Raw genomic sequence first — 11,139 nt, 5'->3', positions numbered from 1 at the left:
ACGCCCTAACCGCTCACCCATGACTGTACTCAATGAGGAAGTACACTGTATTAAAGCCCTGCTAAAGTGTTAAGTGTCCTTCTTTCTGTATGCCCTTGAACTCTCTCTCTCTCTCTCTCTCTCTCTCTCTCTCTCTCTCTCTATCTATCTTTACAATATTCCCAAATATTAATAATATTTCATGTATTAATCTTGAATAGTGAGATAAAACTTTGTGTGCATACTTTAACTACTCTTTCATTGTGTTGAAATAATTTATCAAATACAAATTTAAGGGAACATTGTAGGCAAAGATGATACGCACAAAGACGAGCTCTTATGAAAACATTTATTTCACAGGGACATTTCTGGCCCCCTTGGCCTTTCCACAGACTTCCAGACAATAACATCAATAGTGAAACACAGTGCATCTGTACAGAACAAACCTTGAAGACATTCTGGGCAACTTAGTACATTTTTCTTTCAGCATTGCCCAAAATACTTTTGAAAACAGTCATTGTCATTATAAAAAATAAAATACTGATACAGATATATAAAAAACATCTTTTAAAAATTCAACATAATTGATGTAAAAAGAAAAGGCAACAATATGTTGCATTAGGTATACAAATTATCCAAATTAACACGCAGACAGATGGAAGTATTACTGGAAGCAGTGCACTCATGGCTGGATTGACCATTTGGCATGCAGGGCATTTGCCCGGGGGACTGTGGATGACTGGCTTGGCCCTCTCCTCCCCAATGGTGTTTAATCTGTCCTTGTGTCACAACAGCAAGGAGGTAGCCAGATTTAAATAAAGCATGATGGCTATTGTGGTCAAAATAGCTCATATAAGACCATTAAAATGTCACCACAGGCTTCATTGTCTCTCTCAGTGCCTGGTGAACCATTCTTGGTTAGAAATGCCCGGCCCGATTCTCTGTACCGGAACAGCCCTGTCGACTGCAGTGTACCTAATAGGGCTATAACGATACTGTATCACAGTGTTTCCCAACCAGGGGTACGTGTACCACTAGGGGTACGCGAGCACACTGCAGGGGGTACTTGGAAAAATTGTATTGTTATAACAAATGTGTGGAGCAGTCACATCAGGACAGATAAAGCGATATAGAACATGAATTAGGGGGTACTCACGGCACAACTAAGAGGCTTAGGGGGTACGAGAGACAAAAAAGTCTGGTGGACCAGACTTGGTTGGAAATGCCCGGCCCCATTTTCAGTTACAGTCCAGCCCTCTTGACTGCAGTGTACCTAATAGGGCTGTAACGATATTGTATCAAACCGAGAAATAAAATGTTGTCACAGCTTTCAATGTGTCTCTCGATGCCTGGTGGACCAGACTTGGTTGGAAATGCCCGGCCCGATTTTCAGTTACAGTCCAGCCCTCTTGACTGCAGTGTACCTAATAGGGCTGTAACGATATTGTATCACACCGAGAAATAAAATGTTGTCACAGATTTCATTGTGTCTCTCGATGCCTGGTGGACCAGACTTGGTTGGAAATGCCCGGCCCGATTTTCAGTTACAGTCCAGCCCCGACAGACAGGGCTGGACTGGCCATCTTGCATAGCGGGTATTTCCAGGTGGGCCCCTGGCCATCTTGCATAGCGGGCATTTCCAGGTGGGCCCCGCACCCTTGTGGGCCCCTGGCCATCTTGCATAGCGGGCATTTCCAGGTGGAAATTTATTGCATCCAAATTATTGCATCTGCTGACGGTGTGCGCGCTCCACTCTTTGCTTCTGTGGATTATCGCTTTGGAACGAACGCAACCATAAGGACTGGAGCTACTGGCGCAACACCAGACCCCTGTCTATTGGCAAAAAAACAAATAAATACATAAAAAAATAAAGTCAGTTCTGCCCTGTTAATTTTGAGGGGCCCCTTCAATCCAAAAGTGTCCAACAATATTGTATCGAACTGAGAGATAAACCGTTGTCACAGGCTTCATTATCTCTCTCAATGACTGGTAGACAAGTCTTGGTTGAGACAAAAAAGGCCCCCTTGCACACTGTTCACATTTGCAGAGTTTTACTTGCGACGTTTCGGTCTAATGACCTTTTTCAAGCAATTCTGGTTGACCAGGTTCAGTCATGTGGTGTGTGCCCTTCAGTTTACGTGTGGGGTGCATGTGTTGGCGAGCCAAACCATTAGATTGCACTTAGTTGACGCTTCCATTTATTCGAAGCGACTTACAGTTATTATTTGACAGGGTATTGGCTACAGTCCCTGGAGCAATGTGGGGTTAGGTGCCTTGCTCAAGGGCACTTCAGCCACGGATGGAGATGTAGGGAGAGGTCAGGGGGGATTCGAACCTGCAACCCCTGGATTGAAAGACCAACTCTCTCACCACTAGGCCACGGCTGCCCCAGCCAGAGAGAAAGAGAGAGGCCCATCAAGGCCCATCAAGTTCAGCCCTTACTGCACTGTACTGAACCGAGAACTCGAGACCCAAACTGAATCGTGAGTGAAGTGTATCGTTACATTGAAAACAACGAAGTATCTAACGTAGTTAGCAACTTCCAGTTGTCTGTGTGAAGGAAAATATTACTTCATATACAGCATAAAGGTGGACCACGAAATTATTAGGAAATAAAAGATAAACTTAAGGCAGTGGTGAAAGGGTACTTGCAAATACTGTACATAAAAAATTGACAAGCACAATTAAAAAAAATAGCAGCACAACCAGATGAACAGACCAAACAGAAGTAAGAAAACACTAAAGAACATTTCTTGTCCGATAAATTCCGAATATGGCAGGTAAATTACTGAATGTAAAAATGGGTAGTAAACATTCAAATGCAGGTAAACATTCAAATGCTGTAGAGTATGTATCCCAAACAGTGTTGGTCATGTTACTCCAAAAACTGTAATGCATTACTGATTACATGTCACTGTGATCTCAAAGTAATCCATTACATTACAATAATACTGTATTTAAAATGTTGGGCATTACGGTACTTTTGCATTACTTACTCTCTACAAAATAACTGTAAATATAGATCAGGAGTCATGACTCTTTCACTTCCCATCCAGGAGGTGATGGGGCAGCATGCAGACTAAAAAGTCGCAGGTCCAGGAATAGGTTCTTTCTGACCCACCACACTGAGCACCATTAAAATCAAAGTGACAGTAGAATGTATTGTAACTTAAGTTAATAGCATTGTAACTAAGTATAATTACAGCTTTTTTCCCCCAAATTGGCACAGTACAATTCTGCACTGTTCATAACACTGAAGAAAGATAATACGATGATAATAATAATAATACATTGGTATTGTATAGCGGTTTCCTAAACACTCAAAAGTTCTTTAAAGATCATATAACATAAAAACAAAAACAAATACAGCCACTCAGATATACAAAGACTCAATAAAAGAACATGGAAATGGAAGGTTCTCTGTCCATGATGTTATGGAAGCGTTGGTGGAGAGATGAGCAAACCTTCAATGGGAATGGTGATGAAAGGCCATGGGGATATGAAAACCCAGAGCCTCCTATCGTGGAGGCGAGCCGCTGATGAACAGCAAGCAGCAGGAGGCATCCAGCTGCAGGACACGATGGGTGACGCACCGCCGCCGAAGCTGTACGGAGATGGCACAGGTTGTGGTGGTTGGTCAGGCCTACAGCCGAGCTGGATCCCCAACAGTCCAAACCTCAAGACACAATGGGCGACGCGAAGCTGGATGGAGATGGCATCAAAGCTGGATGGAGATGGCACCGAAGCTGGATGGCAGCCAGGCAAAGCGACATCACTGGAGACTTCTGGCAGGGTGCCGATTTAATTTATGCATGATCTGGTGACAGGGAGAAAAAGAGAAAAAGAGGAAAAAGAGAATTTGATGAGCGACTACAGTGTCCACTAGTCATGTCTTTCCGGGCAAATACACCAAGCGCGATATAAGCGAGGCAAGCGACGGAAGTAATTGACTTTGTATTGACTCGCGCGACAAACGCGATTCTGGAGACTAGAGGCGATTTGTAGTTGAACTCCTGGCTATGTTATGCTAATGAGCTATGACGCGGTTCAGCGACAGGCCGCGACAGCCAATGACTGTATAGAGGTCAGTGACCACAGCCAATGGGAATGTTTGAATGCTTACTTTCTGCTTGTAACGGACATACTATAGTCGCTTCAATCGCTCGTATCGCTTGCTGCTGCACAGAAGCGATTCTCTGTCACTTTAATTGCGTCGCGGCTGGTATATTTGCCCGGTTAAGCCTCATTCACACCGGTCACTGCTAATTACTGGCTATTCGCTAATTCGTCTACTAGCCACTCACTCATGGAACGTTCGCTAAACGTTCCCGCGGCTTTAACTGCCAATGGACAATATGCGAGATGTATCAAACTCTGCATTCCAATTGGTTACTCACTTACTCATCTCGCTCAAAGTTAAAATATTTTGAACCCGGAACCCGCCCACATCGCATCGCTTGTACTCTCCTTGCCTATTCTCCTCGTTGGAAGGAACACATAGATATCACATCACATTATTGGGCCATTATGCCATCAGAATGAAAGCCCATTGGGAAACTCCAACTCCTATTGTCATTGTGACACAGCACTCCACAGCACACAAGTGAACACTGCACACAACGAAATTGCATTTATGCCTCACCCGTGCAAGGGGGCAGCCCTCAGTGGCGCCCCATGGGGAGCAGTGCGGTGGGACGGTACCATGCTCAGGGTACCTCAGTCATGGAGGAGGATGGGGGAGAGCACTGGTTGATTACTCTCCCCACCAACCTGGCGGGTCGGGAGCCGAACCGGCAACCTCTGGAATGCAAATCTGACGTCCCAACCGCTCACCCATGACTGCCCACATGACTCCTCATGTGCAAGTGGAAGAATCAAAACCTATACCGTTACACATACTCACTGTCTTAACCTTCCGACCTTCACATCAGTGCTGTGTTTCAGAGAGACGCCGTTGCTTGTATCGTTCGACGACGGCAAGCCCCAACTCAGTCTTCTCTTGTGGCGTCAGGTTTGGTCCGCACATCATCTCGGCCTCCCTTCTCATCTCGTTAAGGCTGAAAGACCTGTGTGTGCTGCGAGTGCGCTTCTTTGGCTTCTTGACAGGCGATGATGATGACGCGCTCTTCCGCGTTTCCTCGTCCTCCTGAGCGTCTGGGCTTCTCGGCCTCTTTGCGTGTTTCTTCATTTTCTTGCCCGGCGATGATGGCGGATGCTCGCCTTGCTCAGAGGTGCCTTCTCCGGATGCGTTCCTCCTCCTCGTGGCCTCGCCCTCCTGAGCGTCGTCATGGTTTCTGCTGGGACTCTTTCCCGCCAAATCGCAGCTCCCTGAGGATCTCCTCCGCTGTCTGTACGTTGCTGTGGGAACGAAAGAGTCCCCCCAGCTCCGCATCACCTTGTCCCGTGCAGAATCGTTCTTGAAAAAGGAGGAAAAGAAGAATTTGGTGAGCACAAAGACCACCTGTGTGCACACCACCAGACACGCTTTAGTCTAAGAATGACAGAACACACCTTGTCTCGTGCAGAATAGTCATTGGCTCGGGGCGGTTCAACTGTTGTCAAAGTCTCTGACCACGTGATGGTTTTCTTTACCCCTGCCGATGCAGAGGTCGAGTTTTCTTTGTCTTGGTCATCATGTCTCTCTTGGGGTGATTTGGTCTCATTGGTCTTGGAGGGTAGCGGCTGGTACATCCTAGGTAGAGCGATGTTGTTGCCATTTTCTGTTCCCAGACTTTCTGCACTTGGCGTTTCATTGATGGGCCTTTCTTTGGGTCTTTCCTCTGTTGCCCTTTTCTTTGTGGGAGCTAACGGGGAGATGGGGGAGCTTGATTTCACTCCGCTACTCGACTGCTTTGGAGCAGCGATCTCCTCAGAACCAACCAAAGAGTCCCTCTTTTTAACTGTCACGCCACTGTGTGATGGCTTTGGGGCAGGGATCTCCAAATCGCTAACCTTGTCTCTCTTATGCTCGTTGTTGTCTTTCTGCTTGTGCTTGTTGCGCTGGCGCTTCACAGTCTTTTTGTTAGGAGTAGCAGCAGAATTGTTTTTCCCATTCAACAGTGTCATATGATCACGTTCTAGCTTTGACCTTTTTTGACAGTTAGTTGCCACAGTTCCATCAACAGTTTTCTCTGCAGAGGGAGTAAGTATGGTCCCTCTGTCATGTACCGGTAACTTCTCAGTGGTTGGGACCTGATGTCTAGCTGCCTCTGATTGGTTAGAGTTAACGAACCCCACTTTTCTATTGGAGGAAGAGGTGCCCTCTTCTCTGTCAAGTACTGCAAAGTCTACTGTACTGTCACTGTAGAGGGGAGAGTTTACAAAGTCCACATCAGAACTATCACTAGTGTTGGGGGACAAGGTCCTCTCCTCTCTGTCAATTATTGTGAAATCTCCTGGGGTCTGGACTTGACATACAGCTACATCTGACTGGGGAGAGCCAACAAACTCCACATCAGAACTATCGGGGGGTGTTGGCGGGTATCGGGGGGTATTGGGGATGCTCTCCTCACTCAAGTCAAGTACTGACGCTTCTTCCAGACTCAGGACTCGGCAAATAGTCGTAGCATTCATATCTGTTACGCACTCCACATCGTCATCATCATCATCGTCATCAGCATCATCATCATCACTAATGTCAACATAAATGGGGCACGTCAAGCGTTCGTCAAGCAGTTCAGTTAAATCTGTGTTTTTTTCTCTTTTCCCGTTCCAGGTTGTCTGTGTTTCAATAATTCTGACTGGGAATTGGTGTTCCGGTCCCGTCACAACATCATTCTCAGAGTCAGAGTCGTCAGTATCGCAACAAATGGCAGATGTGGTCTCACTAAATAGATTTGAAAGACAATTCGACTCGTCCACTGACAGCACTTTGATATTCATGGACAGCATGGCTTCATTTTGACCCACAGGACACTCCTGGCCAGCCGTATTTGACTCTTCAACAGTGAGTACAGATGGTGAAGAGCTGCTGTTGACCTCCATGGCAGTGTCAAGGTCATCAATGCCGCAATCCACAGTCTCTGATGGCAGATAATTGTCCAAATCCTGGCGATGATTATTATTACAACTTCCTACAGTGCTGTCAGCTTTTTCATTTTCAGACTGGGTGTCATCGAGGTGGATGTCTTTTTCCTCTGTCTTCTCCAACCCTGACTGACAATTGTCTTTCGCAATATTTCCATTGGCCAATGTTTTGCTAGAATATAGGGTCTGTTTTAGTACAATGTCCACTAGAGTACTGTAATCTTTGTTCTCAGGAGAGTTGCTGGGTTGAGCGTCCGCGTCCACGTCCAACCAGTCTGCCGTGCTCAGCTCATTCACAAACTTTCGCAATTCATACGCTGTGACTACAGTGTTCTTGTCCTTTTCTTGACTGTTCGGATAGTGTCTGGAGGGTTGAGGGTTCAACTCCAGAGAGTCTTCTGATGATGAGAGACTTGTCTGAATTTTCTGAAGTCTGTCAGTGTTGTCTACTGTTACGCTTTCGGTTTGAATATTATCGGGGCAGGCTACTTGACTGTCCTTGATCCTGTCCAGGATGGACGTGCACTTTGTGGCAATTTCAATGGCAGCTCTCAAATCCTGATCACAGTCCAGCACCTCGTATACCGCGCATGCGTCGTCTTCTTCTGCCTCGGCAGGACCATCGTTAACGTTTTCACACATTTGTTTAAGCAGGGACAGGGGGTTGTCTTTCTCGCTGTCCACTGTTTCGCTTTCAGCTCGGGTGTTATTATAGGTGCTGGTTCCTTGAATCTCCATCTTTATCGACTGTTCAGTTTCTCTCAAAGTATTGTCAGAGGTGCGGATTAGGTCTGTGTTGTCTACTGATTCGCTTTCAGCTTGGATGCTATCAAGCCAGGCTTTTCTTTGAATCTCCATCATTTCCCAAATTAATGGGAGGTTGTCCTTCACGAAATCCGAATCTGCCAGTTCCTTGTCAATATCCAGCGGTTCGTCGCTCACATTTCTCCAGAACGACTTGTAGCAGCTTTCCGCATCGGTGACTGGAGCAGCTCCGTCATCGGAGGGAGTATCGTCGTCTCTGCTTTTGATCAACTCATTGAGATGTGTTACCCCGTTCAACACGTGTTTGTCGTCTGTCTGCCCTGTCTCAAACTGTTCAGCTTCCCTGAAAATATCGTCGAAGGTGCCGTTCGCCTCCTCCGTCATGTAGTTACCGTAGTCTCCGCCCCAATAACAATCAAGTATGGAGCGCCCAAAGTCTGGCACGTCCTCGGCTTTTGTTTCTTTTTCTCTCAGTTCCAGATCTGTCACCAACGTTCTCAATTTTCCCAGGCTAAAGGGAATTGGGTTCATGAGAACTCTATCCAAGCACACAGAGTTTTCATCAGTAAGAGAGTCTATTGTCTGTAAGCTCGTCTCTGTGCTATGCGGGTCTGCGTTTGGGCAAATTGATGGTTGTTGTGAGGGTGCTTCAGTAGCAATGGTGTCTTTCGGGTGGAGGGCTGCAGCAGCGTCACTGGTGGTGCACTGTGGTTGATCAGCTGATGGGGCATCGTTTGCAAGAGAGGTAACAGTGTCTTTATTGATAATCTTGCCACCAAAAAGGACATTTGACAGCAAGGGATGTTGGTTAATTATTAGCACGGCGTTCGACGACAATTGCTTTGACGATTGAACACTTAAGCTTTGTGGTTCACTAGGTACACTAGAAGCCACGCTGCCAACTACAGTCATTTGCAGATTGACCGGAATCAATGGGACTACGTTTAGGACGAAGCAATCTGTCAAGCCAGCTGTCTTGTCTCCTGGGTAACAGGGAGAAGAGGTCTGCCCTTCGGTGTTGGCCGAAATGCTGCCATCGGTGGAAGGGGGCGTATTTTGATGTTGGGTCACCTGTGGTGGTGATATTTTGGGTGCCGGTTTGCGATACGGTGGCGGAGGGGGGGTTGACCCCAAAGTTTTTAAGTTCTTCTTCTTCTTCTTCTTCGAGCGACTCTTTGTGTTGTCTACGCTGGCCACAGATGTAACGCTCCCTTCCAACATCTGTCCCGAGTCCTGAGTCTGGCAGTTCGATCCAGATGCGGCTCGGGACAACGTTGACAAATGATTTTGCATTTGATGATTTGACCGTGATTGATATAGGGCGGGTGCTGGGGGTGCTTGTATTAGGCTCGGTCCACGTGCATTAACTGTGCTGTACGTGGGTTTTTCCTGTATGGCACGGACATTTTGCCTACCGGTATTTTGCCACATCTGTTGACTTTGGTGGCTTGGCTGCGGTGAGTGTATGCTGTGGAAAAAGCTGGGGAATAGACTGTGGCCACCACTATCTGTAGGGCTGTGTCCGTTAACCGTCATGTGTGTGAGCTGTGGTGAGGTATGTCCTGAGTTGGTCAAATTACTAGCATAAACACTTGATTGCTGATGATTCCGTATTGGTTGATTTGAAGTCGGTGTCTGTGTAGTATAGCCTGAGCGAGTTAAACCACCTGCGTGTGCATCTAGCTGATTTTGCATTTGATAATTTGTCATTTGTGATGGATGTAGGGATGGTGCTGGTGTTGGTGCTGGTGAGGCTTGGAATAGGCTGTGTCCATGTCCATTACCTATGAGGTGTGTGGGTTGTATGGCATGAGCAGTTTGCCGAATTCGCATTGGAGGATTGGACCACAAAGCCTGTGGCATCGTGTTGTGGCCATTAGCTGTCATGTGTGTGAGCGGTGCGGTGTTTGTGTGGGTGTGGGTGTGGGTGTGAGCCTGTGGGCCTGCGCCGCCGCTAGTCAAATCACTGGCAAAATGACTTGATTGCTGATTCTGCAACCACTCCTGCATCGGTTGCAAACAACCACCACCACCACCACCACCACCACCACAGCTGCTGCTGCCTGGCACCGGCCACGGTTGACCATAGGAAGTGGGAAGTTGTGAATTTGGAGAGTTCTGCTGCTGCTGCTGCTGCTGCTGCTGCTGCTGATGATGATGATGATTGCGGCCTGCAGGTTGCTGTAATGATGATGAAGATGATGACGATGATGATGATGATGGTGGTGACGACAAAGTCAGACCAGAATTGCTTGCATAGCCATCCAGAGGGTTGCTGACATTGTCAGCAGCAGTTGGTAGCATAACGTGTCTGTAGAGTGGGGTTGACCCTGATGTGGGAAAAGGCGCCGTTGAGGAGGCTTGTTGAACTGGACCGTGTGCATTTGCTGAAACGTTTCTGGATTGCACGGCATTGACACTGGAGGAGTTCATGGTATTAATCCCTTGGGCATTTTTTAGTTGACATTTCATTTGATTCATATCCAATTTTGGTATAAGTTCTTTAAAAAGTTGATTATACGATTCAAAACGTTGGTTACTTGAATACATTTTATAGAGCTGAATTTCCATTTGCTCTACCACAACTCCAAACCATGACCTGGGCAATGTTAGTGGCAATGTTGGATGTGCACTTGACAACAATTTGAGGAGCCTGAGTTTCATTTGTTCTAGAATTTTTTCATGGTGTTCTACATCAACTTGCCGTTGGTGTTCTTGAAGAAGTTCATGTTGTGATGGTTGTGATGATTGTAATGGTTGTGCTGGCGATGATGTTGGGACAGTGTTTGAGTATTGAGTGTTGGCAACATTGTTGCTAGAATTACCCATACACTGCACATCTGTTTGTAATCCTTGGGTTGGAATCACAGCAGCGTTTTGACAGTGTTGTTGTTGTTGTTGTTGTTGTTGTAAAATGTTGTAAGCACTTCGGATGTTAGAGGAGGCTGGTTCCGAAGTGGTTCCGGAAACCGAAGACATTCCATAGAAAACAGTCTGTGTGGAATACATTCCATCCTGCTCCTGCATGAGAGGAGCATTATGCTGGTTGAATCCGAAGCTTGGCTGCTGCTTCAAAGCATAGGTTGATGCCACAAGGTCTCCTTTTGGTGGTGCATGCTGGTACAAGGCAGAGGTTGCTGCTGCAAGGTCTCCCCCTTGTGGTGCATACTGGACTTGGGCGGCAGGATCGCCTTGAGGCGTCTGGAACAGCAGTGTGCCTTGGACTGATTGAAGATCCATGATTTGTTGCGTTGATCGTTCACGGTGACTGGCTCAACTGAAGGAAAAACAGAAAAAGGAAAACGTGTCTGAAATTGACATTGACATTGCACTTAGAATTACTACACAGAATCATCACCAATATTAAAG

The 11,139-nt window shown here is 46.6% G+C and overlaps 1 protein-coding gene across 1 annotated transcript; it reads right to left on the bottom strand.

Annotated features, from left to right (window-relative positions):
• Window positions 1-314: 314 nt before the first annotated feature.
• LOC134464102 (uncharacterized) lies at window positions 315-10,661 on the bottom strand. The gene is made up of 3 exons (XM_063217551.1): window positions 5,491-10,661; window positions 4,883-5,395; window positions 315-3,796 (listed from the first exon to the last, which is right to left on the bottom strand). The coding sequence occupies exons 1-2, from the start codon at window positions 10,597-10,599 to the stop codon at window positions 4,907-4,909; spliced, it is 5,598 nt and encodes a 1,865-aa protein (XP_063073621.1). The 5' UTR covers window positions 10,600-10,661; the 3' UTR covers window positions 315-3,796; window positions 4,883-4,906.
• Window positions 10,662-11,139: the final 478 nt, after the last annotated feature.

The sequence above is a fragment of the Engraulis encrasicolus genome, chromosome 15 (genome assembly GCF_034702125.1).
Source record: "Engraulis encrasicolus isolate BLACKSEA-1 chromosome 15, IST_EnEncr_1.0, whole genome shotgun sequence".
Taxonomy (NCBI): domain Eukaryota; kingdom Metazoa; phylum Chordata; class Actinopteri; order Clupeiformes; family Engraulidae; genus Engraulis; species Engraulis encrasicolus.
This window is presented reverse-complemented; position numbering and strand designations above follow the sequence as displayed.